The 15,504-nt window shown below is 38.6% G+C and overlaps 1 protein-coding gene across 1 annotated transcript in view; it reads left to right on the top strand.

Annotated features, from left to right (window-relative positions):
• Nucleotides 1-15,504, top strand: part of LOC122801302 (extracellular calcium-sensing receptor-like) — a 96,360-nt gene that overhangs the window by 12,408 nt on the left and 68,448 nt on the right. Inside the window, exon 3 of the mRNA XM_044070847.1 lies at nucleotides 7,708-7,932. Within this exon, the coding sequence (XP_043926782.1) occupies nucleotides 7,708-7,932 (225 nt within the window). The remainder of the gene's footprint in view (nucleotides 1-7,707; nucleotides 7,933-15,504) is intronic.

The following is a 15,504-nucleotide window of genomic DNA, read 5'->3' as shown; positions in this document are numbered from 1 at the left end:
GCCAGGTCCTGCAGCTAGTATCTTACATCTACTCCCCTTTCCAGCTTCCTTTTCACCTTACCCATACCCTTGTGAAATCTTCCATTGAGTCCCTGTGTATCACCCATTATGGCCACCCACTCCTGGTATCAACTTTTGTCATAATATAAAACTTCCTTAAGTGCAAAGTGAAAGATAAAGCCTGTTCCCTCAATATTCATATAACACTGTCTTGTCCCATCTAATTCATCTTTACATCTGCCAATTCTATGTCTGTTATGGACCTGCTTCATGCTGGCAACTTTTTCAAGTCTCCATTTAAAAGGCCTTTTCCTTTTTAGTCTGTCCTGCTACTCAATCCCTTAATTACCCTTACTGTCTTCTTTTGTATGACTTTTTATGTGGTTACTATGTCTCTATCATTGAAAGGCCTTCAAAAAATGGAAATAATATTCCAGCTGGTATTTTTCTGAAACATGTCAGTATGGTAGAATGACCTCATTGTCCGTGAATATATATATCACTTATGATACCGTTAAATATTCTGTTTTCTCTGGCTGCAGTCTTGACACATTGGAGCTGTTGGCCAAGTGATATAGTTTTCATTAATTCTAGAGTCTTTTTCTGGTCAGTGTGGTTCAGTTGCACCAGTCTTTACCTGTACTTCCTCTCTGTATTCTATACCACATATGCAGCCGTTTGAATTTATGTTTATTATATTTTATCTGTCATCCTTCTGGTCTAACTAAGATCTCCAAATTCTTTAAGGCCCACCCTCTATCATTTACTCTGCCTTTTCATAGATATACCTGGGCCAAAATAACAAAATCATCTACTGGTGTAGCATTTCATATTCCAAGGCCACTGAGTATTATGACCATTCACACCTAACCAGTACCTTCCCTCAGGCTTCACCTTTCTGCAAGAGGGACATACCAGTCAATCTCAGAGTAAATGTGTTGATACTCATTAACTTATCTGTGATACCAGTCAATCCCAGAGTAAATGTGTTGATACTCATTAACTCATCTGTGATGCTAGTCGATCCCAGAGTAAATGTATTGGTATTCATTAACTCATCTGTGATGCTAGTCGATCCCAGAGTAAATATGTTGATACTCATTAACTCATCTGTGATGCTAGTCGATCCCAGAGTAAATGTGTTGATACTCATTAACTCATCTGTGATACCAGTTAATCCCAGCGTAAATGTAAATCACTCAGAGCAAGAAATCTGGACAAAAGCACAAATAATGGGTGACAAAGGCCCAGAAATAGGGATATATTTTAAATGTTGGTCTTGCAAACTTAGAACATTTATAGAATAACAGGTTTTGCATTAGCATGAATTTTTCTGAAGGATATGAAGTCTGAAACTCACATACGTGCTATTATTTTCTGACTTCAGTCCTCAATTTGTTAATGATTTGCCAGAAAACCACAATTTTACAAGAAACATACCAAAATTATGAGGCCAAAATCTGGACAGTCTGCAAAAATCTGGACAGTTGAGAGGTATGCTCAGTTCCTTAACCTTCATATTTTTCATACTTTCTGCCTTATCACGTTTATCTAAGATCATGCCATTTTTAATGTTGCCCTTTTCAAGGAAAAAGAACAGAACAATGCTGATAGAGAGAAGTCAGTGTATTCTGGACTGGTTTGGTTTATCCATCTATACAGTGAATTCTGGACCAGTTTAATCTTACTCATGTAGGTTCAAGTCCCCCGCAAACACTACAGTTTTTTCCCCTTTCATGCCATTATTCTCTGTGATAACATCTTCTTGTCCTTCTTCAGTGTATCTGATTGCCATTACAGAGTGATTCAAAAAGCTCTTGCCTTTCTCTCCTTTGGCACTGACACTATGCTTCTTCATTTCTTGCTGTGCTGTTGAGAATGACAACTCCTCCTCCTACAGTTAAGTCCTTGTCCTTTAATGTGGGTAGAATGTTATCTGTCCTCATCACCTGCATACTCTGTCCTTCTGATAGTACCTTTTTCTCTGACACTATTGTAACCCATCCTCCCTTGTCACTGACTCCTAGCTTAATAGTGCCTGCAACACTGACTTCACTCTTACTGAGCAGTGTCTGCAGCTTCCCTATCTTCTTAGTAATACACAGCAGCAGTCCCTGTTTTTCCCTTACATTTTACCCTCTAGATGCCTCTTTTCATTTAAAGCCCCTGACCCTTCCTTTAATCCTACCTACAGTTAGTCCCTACATACCCCTCAGCATTACTCTAATGCACTGTGATGTATCTCTCATGCTTAGATTTTACGATGATGTTTATTGATATGTACTGTGCTCTTCTCTTTGACATGCCCTATCCAAGTCTTTCATAAGGTCAATTTGTGGTTTGCTTGTCAATTCCCTTAGGCTATGACTATATTTCACAATTTGTTCTTTCCTGGCTAAGCTTTCTACTAACAAGTGTAACACTTTTGCTAATAATACTGTGCATACCATTGTCTTTTGTCTTAGCCCTGTGTCTAAATCTTAAAGCTGCTTCTGATACATTCCTCCAAGCAGATTATTTGTGCCAGCATCAACTATCAACTATTGCATGTAATGCCTTCTACCCTGCACTACCATGGATATCTTCTTTTTTGTAGGATCAGTTGTGGCACAATCATCTGCTAACACTAGAATTGCTCTCTTAGATTTACTGACAGATTTGATGGCCTTGATAATAACATTCTGAATTAGTAACACACATTCTCTCAATTCCATGGATCTTCATTTATTTTAATTTATTTTAAATGTTTACTTATATCATATCATAGACTTTCCCATCACACTACTGGATGTGTTCATGTTCTTTGTCTGATACAGGGCCTTTCTTCTTTCACTTCTGGCCCTGTCCAGTGACACTCACATACTGATACTTCCTCTTCCTCTTCATCCTTTTATTCTCATTTTGTTCCTGTTTACATCCTCTCTGAAGTTTGTTGTTTTCCCCCAAACATATTTCCTGCATTAAGGGAGATCCTAGAGAACAAAAAAAATGACTTAGATTCATGCAGGAAACTCCTTTCCTCTACACTGCTACTCCCCGCTTTACTATATGACTCCCCAGTATTGCTTAACCTTTTATATTCCATCCAAAATAAACTAACCCAGTGCTAAAATCTTCTTTTTCTTTTGTTTTTTTCCTGGTTAGGGGTCGCCACAGCGGATCATCTGTCCGCTCATGATTGGCAGTAGAGTTTTTACGGTGTTGAGTTGCCAGCCCGGCGCCCAACCTTCCACAGAAGGCACACACACACACAGACTCACACCTAGGGCCAATTTAGAGTGTCCAATCCACCTACTGCATGTTTTTGGGATGTGGGAGGAAACCGGAGCACCCGGAGGAAACCCACACGACCACAGGGAGGACATGCAGACTCCGCACAGAAGGCACCCTAGCCGAGAATCGAACCAGATAACCTCTTGCTGTGAGGCATAACCCAGTGCTACAATGAAATAGCAACATAAACTAAACCAGTACTACAAGGAAATAGCAAAATAAACTAAACTAGTGCTGTAATGAAATAGCACAATAAACTAAACCAGTGCTACAATGAAACAGCAAAATAAATTAATCCAGTGCTGCAATGAAATAGCAAAATAAACCAAACTAGTGCTACAATGAAATAACAAAATAAACTAAACCAGTATTGGAATAGCATAGCAAAATAAACTAAACCAGTGCTACAATGAAATAGCAAAATAAACTAAACTAGTGCTGCAATGAAATAGCAAAATAAACTAAACCAGCGCTACAAAGAAATAGCAAAATAATGTAAACCAGTGCTACAATGAAATAGCAAAATAAAGTAAACCAGTGCTGCAATGAAATAGCAAAATAAACCAAACTAGTGATACAATGAAATAGCAAAATAAACTAAACCAGTATTTCAATAGCATAGCAGAAATAAACTAAACCAGTGCTACAATGAAATAGCAAAATAAACTAAACTAGTGCTGCAATGAAATAGCAAAATAAACTAAACCAGTGCTACAATGAAATAGCAAAATAAACTAAACCAGTGCTGCAATGAAATAGCAAAATAAACTAAACCAGTGCTGCAGTGAAATAGCAAAATAAACTAAATCAGTATTGCAATGGAACAGAAAAATAAACTAAACCAGTGCTACAATGAAATAGCAAAATAAACTAAACTAGTGTTGCAATGAAATAGAAAAATAAACTAAACCAGTGTTACAATGAAATAGCAAAATAAACTAAACCAGTGTTACAATGAAATAGCAAAATAAACTATACCAGTGCTGCAATGAAATAGCAAAATTTGCCACTAACTCACCAAACAGAGCCCTAAAACGCCTTCATTGGCTTGAATTACCCAAGCAGCTAATACTCAAATACTCCTAGTCCACAAATTAATATACAAACCAGAACAAAGTAAAGCCCTACTAGACGTATTGTGACATATACCTCTAGTAGACACTTCAATCTGAAAACAAAATGCTCCTCACTACTTACAAGCCACAACCCATACCAGGAACCTCTCTGTATTCCAGCTACATAGCCCATTCTTGGAACTCTGTCCCCTTATCCCTTGAACATACAAGCAACCATTCTAATGTCAAGACCAATCTAAAAACATATGTATCTGACAACTGGACCTGGACATGCACAAACCAGAAAACAGATGCATGACCACCTATTTACTATAACTATGCCTTTTTTACTCTGAATTCACTAACCCTCTCCATATGTTATCAGGTAGTAATGGCCGAACATCAAAAGGCGCTCTCAGTTTAGTAATACAATACTATTAATACTATTAATGTACACTCTTCTGCCTCTTCAGCCGTCACTTGCTACTATTTATGTCTTCCCTAGTGTTCTTCCATAATATTTTCAGTTGTCTAATAATACTCACCCCTCTCGACATGTCCGTCATTGTCCCTTCTGGTTATTACTCCTCCTCATATCATTTTATTCGGCTGTCCATTTTGGCATCAGAAAACTGTAATTTCTCACCTCTATACATTATTAGAAATGTAGTCAGTATTTCTATCCACTTCTGCAAAATGTCTTCTACTTGCCGTACATATTGCACCAGTGATCACAATTTCTACTAGCGATATTCTGTACATGTATTTCAATCTGTTGTGGGGGATCTTATCCCCTTATATATAAAGTACACCCCAATCTATTATAAAGAGTTTTATCTGTTGTGGGGATTTTCTCTCTTTGCATATAATTACTTAACAGCTATTATAAAATGTTTTTAGGTGTGTTTGCAGAGCCTTTATCCCCAAGTTATTGTACAATATTTACTCTGTTGTGGGACTTTTTTCCTCCTGTATATAATTACTCATCATTTTGTTGTAAAGTATTTAATCTGTTGCAAGGTGTTTTTCCCCTTGTATATAATTACTCACTGACTATTGTTTAAATATTTTTGAATCTGTTGCACAGCTTTTTTTCTCAGGCCTCCATTGAAAATGGGCCACTGGCTCAGCTGGACTTTCCCAGTTACCAAAGGACAAATATATGTATATATTTTCTATATCATGCACTTCATTAGCTACTGTTATTGAATGTCTCTATTGAGCATCAGTCCCTACCTGCGTTTCCTCACCATGTACCTCTGTCCTTCCCCATTTTTACTTCTCGCCATTCCATTTTACCACTCTAAACTTCTCCTTGGCTGCATGTGCCCATCCTGCCATAATCTTTACTACCCCCATTGTCCCACTAGCAGTTGTGTTCCTGTCTACCCTGATCTCCTTTCTTCCCTTTCTGACCATTTCACCCTTCTTCTACCCCAACCTGTGTACCCTCTTCCCTTCCACAACCTTCTCCAGTTCCCAAATATGCTTCTGTGGGCACGTCATACTCCAGCACACTTTGCACTCACCCACTGTTCACAGTTGATACAGCCAGGCTCCCAATCTGCAGCTTGCACACCTTATTCACCCATCCACTGCTTCATCTCTGTCACACTGTCTGCACTTTACTCAGTTACCAGTCTTCTTTCCTTGAAGAAACCATTATACAACCCCACCCCCAAGCACCCTACTCTAATATACAGTAAAATATCTGCTTTCAGACATTCCTTTATGTAATATGCTGAGGGAAGTTCATCCATTTAGCTTTATCTCTGGACCACCTGCCTGAGCATGTTGTGTCTCCACTGAGAAGCATTAAACAGAGACATTTGATCTTTCATTCATATTTAATACTTAGAGTGCCTGCAAGTGCTAAAAAGACTTTGATTCTTAATGCTTAAATCTGTCACCTCTCTTTCTAAGGTATTCTCCCCATCAATGACCGATGCATGGGGGAATACGAGTTGCTCTACATTCATGTTAATTTACAGTGCTACATCGCATGACATCAGTGTGATGTCAGGATCTCAGCTACTGGGTGATAATTTTCTTGGCAACCTACGAAACTAGTATAGTTAGTAATGTGAACATGTTCCAATGTGTAGTATGTTTCAAATATACGACATGTAAATCTGCCAATGACTTTTTCTATTTAGTCTTGTTCAACAGTTCAAGGAACAATAAGCCTCCTAGTGTATTTTTTTGGCCATCTGCCTGAATTTAAGCTGTGACTTAGGGCCAAATACAATCTCCCACTGCAGATATGGCTGTGCAATTATAATGACCATCATCAGTGCATGTGGCACACATCTCCTTTAAAAAGAATGGACACATGAACTGTTGCACCCGAGTGATGAATGCAACTGTGTTCCTGTTTCTTTGAAGGCAAACATAGCAGTACTCATAAAGGTGGCAGATGAATTTTAGTGCATTATGGATTGCAATGTATGGGATCAACTACACTTATTAACCTGTTACAAACTTTGCTGTACCAAACTCAGATCATTGAATGTTTGTCAATATCCTCTTTCAGCTTGAAAAAACATAGTGTGATCATGGCCCACAAGTGCCTTTACATCTCATGTGGTGTGCTCTCACAGCTGATAAAAGTATATATACTGGCTTTGTTGGACAATCAACATTGCCCCTAGTTGAACATGTAAACAGCTGTCTTCTCAGGGAAGACAGGATCTCCATCATCTGACACTTTAATGCCACAACAGATTGCTTAACCTCCACAGTGGTCCTTATAGGTTTATATAACCTATACACACTACTATTGTTCATCTGAATTCTGCACTCCATCTGCAGGTCTGAAGTGTCCAAAGTGTTACCTGCAAGGAAAGCATGCCTGCTTCCATACAGGTTCTTGCACTTTACTGTTCTACCTCCATGATAAGTGCAACCCCCCCAAACTCCTATAAGAACTGGTAGTTTATATTATGACCTAAAGTCCAGGACTAACTGTATTCCTGCATAGTATATATATATATATATACAAGCTCCTCATTGTAGCCCAGGACTTTTTACAAAATCTGCATTATTCCTGACTAGTTACTTAACTCATTCCCATACCAATATCAGGCATGCACTGCATGACCAAGTCTGGTAATAGAGTGTGAGATGTCATAATCAGTATTTGCAACAAACTTTTGTATGGATTTATATAACAGGATTTTTCGAGAATGGAAAACCATGAACCGTATGAGTACTGGTATAAAGGTGTCTCTTTCCATTGGTGGCATTTTGGAAAACAAACAATAATGAGATGGTATTTTTTGGATATTTGTATTTGGAGTTGATCTTTAGCAAATTATTTATCTATTACTGCAAGTATTTTGAGCTTTATAACTGCGTCACATTTTCTGTGTCAACATAGCTCCTGCATTATTTAAGAAATATTAAATTTGACAGCCTTGGTGAGGAAGTGCACTTTGATGAAAATGGAGATCCATTACCATCCTATGACTTAATAAACTGGCAGGAAACATCAGACGGATCCATTGACTTCATCAATGTTGGTTATTTTATTGGTACAGACAGCAGCCTAACAAAACTTGACATTAGGGAAGACACCATCTTATGGAACGGTGGCAAAAGCAAGGTAACTCTAAATGTAGCAGTCTTGCACAATTCAGTCAACATGTAACAGATCAAGGTATGTGTTGCACCACACTGTTTCCATAACACTCCTTTGGTACATTTGATTTGTAATTTAGCAGTTCCCATAACAAGATCAAAAGAAAAAGTGTCAGAACTTATAAACTTGCTGCAGGTTCAGTATGTCGTCTCAGTATGCATTACACATTTTCAATTATTTACACCTGTGCTTTATTTTCTGAATGTATTTATTTATTTATTATTTACATTTGTTGACCGGGAGTGTCCAACTGGACGTAGGTCCATTTTTAGCGGAGGCCCGGGGAGAAAAGCTCCACAGTTAAAATATACAGACAGTAGTTACATTGGATTTACATAGTAATTAACAATTTGATCAACATAGTAATTAAAAATTACAAACATAGTTACAGATGAAGAACATAGTACATCAGTAGACAACTAAAATCTTTATCATCTGCAAAGTACATAACAGACATTAACAATTGTTACAATAAGAAGTTCCTGCTGTATAATAAGTAGTTAGGCTTATGAGCATCTGAGCTTGCTATAATTAAGGTAGTTAGTGGGGTGGAAAGAAAGGTAGTGGGTGGATGGGCTGGGTGATATTAGAGAGGGAGGTACAAGGACATAGCCAGCATGTTTGTAGGTGCAATTTTACTAAAGTTTTGAAGTGGGTGCATGATGGTACAGAGGTAATTGGGGGTGGGAGGGAGTTCCGTAATTTGGCTATGGCGCAAGAGAATAGTGCTTCTCCAGCAGAGTTATTGGCTTTAGTGACCTGTAAGTGATTTTTTGTTGCTGAATCTTAGTGGTTTGGTGATGCGATAGGGTTGGAGTAGATTCTGGAGGGATGGGACTTTTAGTGGATGGTTTAGTAGTTTGTAAGCGAGTGCGAGTTGATACCATTAAAGGAGGTGAGGGAGTTCAAGCCAGCCCAGTTCAGCAAGTGAGAGACAGTGGTGACTATGGTAGGATGCCCCTGTGGCGAATTTGGCGATTTTGTTGTAGCAGGTCTCTAGCTTGTTTAGATCGCATTACCTTTGGTTGATACATATTGTAGAGGCATAAAGTAGGGTGGAGATAATGTGGGAATTTGCTATTGAAATCTTTGCTGCTTTGGTGAGAAGTTGCTTATTTCTGTATAATACTCCTAGTTTTTGTGGACTTTTTTTATGGTCATGGATATGTGAATGTCAAATTTTAGTTAATTGTCTATTTCCACTTCTAGCAATTTGCTGTGTTTTGTTGGGTGTATAGTGGTGTTGTCTTTTGCTGTGATGTTAAAGTGAGAGTTGTTTTGAGTATGTTTGGTGGGTTGGAAGATGAGTAGTTTAGTTTTGTTTGGGTTGAGTATTAATTGAGCATCAGATAACCAAGTTTCAACAGAGGAAAAAGCTTCCTGTGTGACTTTTTGCAGTTTGGGTAGGGGCTGGGCTGAGCAGATGATGGTTGAGTCATCTGCGTATTGTATGAGTGTGCCATGTTTGGTGGCAGAGGCTAGATTATTGGTGAAAATAGAGAAGAGTAGGGGTCCAAGGATGGATCCTTGGGGAACCCCTATGGAGACAGGTAGTTGGGGAGATATGTCATTCTGCCATACAACGGACTGTTGGCGGTCAGACAGGTAACTCTGAAACCAGTTGGTGACTGATTGTGAGAAGGATAGGTTATTGAGGACAGAGATAAGTTGTTTGTGTGGGACCATGTCAAATGCTTTAGATAGGTCTAGGAAAGTAGCAGAGGAGAGATAGCCATTGTTTTTATGCTGAAGGATAGTGTTAGTAAAGGAGAGTAAGGCAGTGGTGGTGCTATGGTTTGGTCGGAAACCATGTTAAGTATTGAAAAGGCAGTTGTTAGTAAGGAGGTAATCTGAGACCTGAGAGTGAATGCATCTCTCTAGTATTTTGGAGAGTGGTGAGAGAATAGCTATGGGGCAGTAATTGGTTAGTTCTGTGGCGGGGCCTCCTTTGTGGAGGGGAATTATATGTGATACTTTCCATAGTGTGGGAATGTAACTTTCTGACAGAGATCAGTTAATCAAGATGGATACTGGGTAGGCTATAGCATCAGCTGCGATTTGTAGGTATTCACTTGGGAGGTTGTCTGCTGCTAATTTGGTGGGCTTAAGTTTAGTTAAGAGTTTTTTATGTTGGAGGTAGGTACAGGAGAAAAAGAGAAGGCAGTGGGGAGATTACTAGTTGAAGGTGTGGGTTGGAGGGGAGGAGAGTTGTGTTCTCTAGCTAGTGATAGTATGGTTTGTGTGAAGTGTGTGTTGAATGCGGTAGCAATATTTTCGGAGGAGTGAGGGATGTTAGGAGGAGGGGTACTGACTTTACCTTGGTGGAGGATGGAGTTTATGGAGGACCAGAATTGTTTGGGGCTTTGTTGGGAGGAGTCTAGTGCAGACTGGTAGTATTGGAATGTGTCCTGTTTTATTAGCTTTTTGACTCTATTGCTTAGTTCTAGCAATTTCTGTCAAGTTGAGGGGGTTTTGGTTTTGCACCAGTGCTCCGAGGCTTTATCCCTGTTTTTCATTTCTGACTTAGTGTTTTTTTTTGTAGCCATGGGGAGGGTTGTGCTTTGGTTCTGGAAAGTCCTATGGAGGTGTGGTAACTAAGGATGCTCATGAAGGAAGTATTAAAAAATTCAACTGCGTCATCAAGACTGGGGTACTGGATGCCAGTTACATTCTTTGAGGGATGAGATGAATGTGAGTGGGTTAAAGTTTAGTTTTTTACATATTTATATTCTACTTGTACTGGGAAATGTTTCCAGGTAATGTAGTGTCTCTTTTTTTCCCATTACACCACTTATTTTATATAATAATATTAAATTCCAGACTATAGATTTAACATGCAAAGGTTCATTGAACCAATCACAGCACAGTTATTACATTAAATTATACTTTCAACAGGAGAATGTTGACTACATTGCAATATAGTATATAAAACAACTGAAATCTATGTTACTGGTTTGCTATGTGAATTAAAACAACAGACATCATTTATATTTCATATTACCAAAGATCATGAGTCCCTCACACTAGACACAAAGCCAGGATTTTTGGAATTGTGTGTCAGCTTCCAGACATAGCTCTCAACCTCTTAGCACAAAAAAACTGGACAAAGCCAAAAATAATGGGGGAACAAAGCCCTTAAAATAGGGACACATTTTAAATATTGCTCTTAGAAAGTTGTAGAATAAAAGGTCTTGTGTTATCACGCATTTTCTGAAGGATATGAAGTCTGAAACTCGAATGACTTGCCACTGAAATCCAGAAAATCACACATTTAATGAGAAACAGACCAAAAATATGAGGCAAAAATTTTGGCATTCTGCCAAAATCTGGACAGTTGAGAGGTATGCTTCCAGAATGTAGCCCTCCAACAAATGTAGCCCCTCCCCAAATCCTGATAGGGCACATTTCAGGACAGTATATCTTTTTGTCGCCTGAAAAAAATTTACCTAACATGATAAGCTTAAGGGAATAAAAAACATTTAGCTAACCAGCCATTCTGAAAATAGAATTTAAAAAGTGTTTACTCATACCCCCATGATAATAAATTTAACATTTTTAATTTTAATTCTACCATGTCTCATTTTATAGATCAGATTTAATTAAAATATTTAAAAGGTCCTGGCATGCATGATATGCACTGGATTGTTCCAATGTCCAACATGTTTTTATTATGGCTATATGTCAAAATAAAATGTTTTCTAAAAAGAACACATATTGACATCTACCCCTTATTGTCATGTGATTTAAATCAACATAATACATTTTCTTTGACTTTTTTGTAGAATTCAAAAGAATAAATACCCAATACTCATCTCCAATTCTTGTTGAATTAGTGGTGGTAAACACAATTGTCAATGTACCGCTTAACTGTCCAGAATTTAAAATAATGTCCACACTTTTGCTTATATTGCGTTCAGCCTGTTCCTCATAAAAATAAATCGTTGAAGGCTGAACAATGACAGTTATTTGAATTTTAGACTTTATATCCTTCAGAAAATGCATGCTAACACAAAACCTGTTATTTTAGCAACATTCTAAGTTTATAAGAGAAATACTGTATTTAAAATCTGATGCTGATTTTGGTCCTTAGTTCTCACTTTATTTTTGTCTTTCTCCAGAAATCTTTCACAGTGAGGTTAAGAGATATGATGTCACTTACTGCAGATAGGTATATAGACAGACAAGTACAAAAAGATGACAATAAACCTTGCCCAGAAAAATATAGTCAGGTTCATAGGCTCATAGGAATATATTAGTTCAGTGACCACTGTGGCCTTTATAAGCCTAGCCAAGCATCCTAAATGTATGCTACAAGTTTATGTACTGGCCTTTGCAAGTCTAACCAAGTTTCCAAATGTATTCCACAAGTTCATCTGTCATAAAGATTATTTTAAGGGGTATTATATAAGCTCAGGCTAGATTTACATGCTGCTTCAATCCATTAAAGACATAGGTGCTAGACCCAGAGTGTATATCCAATTTCTCATCCACTGGTCCAGGTTTCACTTAAACAGGGTTAGGAAAGACCCTACTTCACATAGATGGAAAGCCTGTCCCAGAGATGGGAAATTCTCTGACACACATACCTGTTCCTCCAGCATATCCTATATATGTTGCATACAAAGGTTAAGTGCCTTGACTGAGTAATTCTGATGCAATTCATTTTTCCAGATATGCAAAAGGTCCAGTAGAGTGGGATTCAAGGATGCTTTATATGTCAGGCATATATCACCTCTCAACAGTCTGTAGGAAACAGAGGTGGTCTGTATAGGACATGCTGTTTATATCCTGTATTCTTTTTGTGATTGTTAAAGTTGTTGCATGTGCCTGGTCAGGTATATATCAAAACAGGCATTGTACTCAGTGGTGGGTCTGATGATGGCTGAATACAGTGGAAAAACAACTTCTTTGGACCTAGAAGCCATGCTCTTGCTTATAAGTTGAGCAACATAGAATTATTTCCTTTCTACTTTAGGCACAAGCCAAGTCACTACATACACACTTACATAAATCCCTGACTACTTGTTCTATTCTTAGGGGTGTTACTTTGTATTTCTTGCCAATGAGTTTTATGCCATGACTTTGGCACCAGTCATTTGTCTGGGAAAAGTCATTCCTGTAGTATGTTAGCATCTTGGGGCCATTCTATGACTGCTCATGGAGTAATTTAACTTAGAATAATATTTTACTGGTACACATTTGTAGAAACCAAATGCAGAAATCAAGATGGTGCGCAAGAGGCAATGCTGTAACAATACTGTGCTATTATGTGCCAGGTGCACCTCATATTTAAAAAGCCTGACTCGCAGAGTTATTGCTAAAGAGGATAGTGTTTTCTTTTGGCTTTTCCTGGTTAGGGGTCGCCACAGCGTAACTCCGGTCCGCTAATGATTGGCAGTCGATTTTTATGGTGCCGAGGTGCCAGCCAAATGCCCAACCTTCAACAAAGGCATGCCTATTCACGTATGTCTTTTGAATGCCACTCGACCATGGGGAGGACATGCAGACTCCACACAGAAGGCGCTCCAGCCGAGAATCGAATGGGAGAATCTCTTGCTGTGAGACGACAATGCTACAGCTGCACCACCATGGCTTCTATTGCTGAAGAGAATTACACAGCCAAATTATAGTCAGGAAGCTGTGCTTTTATATATTTAGTGACTCCCCAGCATGAGATCTGGTTTTCATAGGTTCATAGGTTGGTACTAGGCTATCGGCCCAAGGGCCTATACAAGCTTAGCCATAACAATTCCCTGGATCTTTCTTCCCACAATATTTACTTCCCTGGACCCCTGTCTAGCAGGGTGACTGACATGATCCCCGGGGTGAATTTCCTATCTCTCATTCAATCGTCAAGGTTCCTTTTGAAGAAGGCCAAGGAGGCACTCTGCTTGACATGTATGGGCAGTCTATTCCAGAATATGTGGAGTCTCTGGGTCAGGAACCTATCCCTCCAGCATGTTTTGTATATTCTGATGACAAGGTTTAGATTCCTGGAGCATGTGGCTCTGAGAGATTGGGATTTCTTTAACTGGAGCATGTCCAACAGCTCAGAGTTTGACCTGGCCTTGTATGTTAAGCAGAGATTGCCTCTGAGTAGATGATATGCCACAGAGTATAGTTGGAGTTTTTTTTTAGATGGTCAGCATAGGGCATCTGCTTTAGGCCTGTGATTCTTTTAGTGAGGTATTTCTGCGGCCTTTCCAGCTGTTGCAGATGTCTTGTGAGGTACATACCAAACAGGGCATTGTACTCTATAATGGATCTAATGAGGGATGAGTACAGTGGGACAATGACCTCCTTTTTCTGGATAAAAAGCCCTTAGTGATAAGGTGTGCCACATACAAGGATTTCCTGACTGTTGTGGCAATGTGGTTATGAAAAGTGAGACCACTGTCCACCTGTGTCCCTAAGTGTCTCATCACACTTTCTGTGTTTAGTGTATTGCCACCTATCTGGTAATTCATGGATACATGTTTTTTCCCAAAGGGGATAACTATACATTTCTTGGCATTAAGCTTGAGCCCATGGCTCTGGCACCAAGCATCTGTTTCTGTAAGGCCCTTTTGTAGAATATCCACATCTACAGTTTTGTTGTAGTACTTTATATGGACTAATTTCTGAACCAATGCAATGCAACTCTCACATATCAAAAGAACTGAGAATTCACACCCATGCTAATCACTTCCAAAAATCTCATTAATACCCATAGCATGAACATGACAAACATTATCTGACATGATACAACCCTGTGAATATCCAGCAAACTATTAAATATCACAATGTTGTGTCCCATTGGGGGGGGCATTCGCGCAAATTAAATATCACGAAGTTGTGTCCCATTGGGGGTGACTGGGCATTCACACAAATTAAATATCATGAACTTGTGTCCCATTGGGGGGGCATTCACACAAGAACCAGCTAACTTTTTTATTTTTCTACAGTATTTATCTTACTTACAAACAATTGCTGCTATGTGAAAAATCTGGCGGAACTAAATACAGGTTGTTTAATATGGCTTATTTCAACAAGCTGAGCTTACCAAATACTCATTTAACATAGTTTAACAGCTGAAGGCTATATGGATAAACTGCATGAGTAACACATAGCTTTCTTAACATGAATATTTTTCTAACATAAGAAATGTTTTACATTACACTGCCTTATCTTATATATAACCGTTTTACTTAGCTTTCCATTTCATTTCCATCTACTGTCTTATATTATCTATAAAAAAATTACACACAAATACAGTAGATATAAATAGTGTATACTTGACATTCATGATTCACCCAGTGGCCAGCAACCCTATATCTCCAATATACATTCATGGAGTTCAAAAGTATATTGGGTCCTTTATCTACAAAATACATTTGAACTCCATAAAATGTTAACCCTTTCTTCTTCCAAGATTTTTGAAGTGATTCCAAGGCTACCCTTCTTTCATTGGATAGTGACAGAGAGAGCAATTCACCTGCATCAGTGAGAAGAGTCCCCAAAACAGTTAGGCACTCTCCAGTGTCAGGAACTTTATAG

This window comes from Protopterus annectens, chromosome 4.part1, assembly GCF_019279795.1.
Source record: "Protopterus annectens isolate FY-2018-M chromosome 4.part1, PAN1.0, whole genome shotgun sequence".
NCBI lineage: Eukaryota > Metazoa > Chordata > Ceratodontiformes > Protopteridae > Protopterus > Protopterus annectens.
Note: the sequence above shows the minus strand (reverse complement) of the source record. Positions and strands in the feature narration are given on the sequence as shown.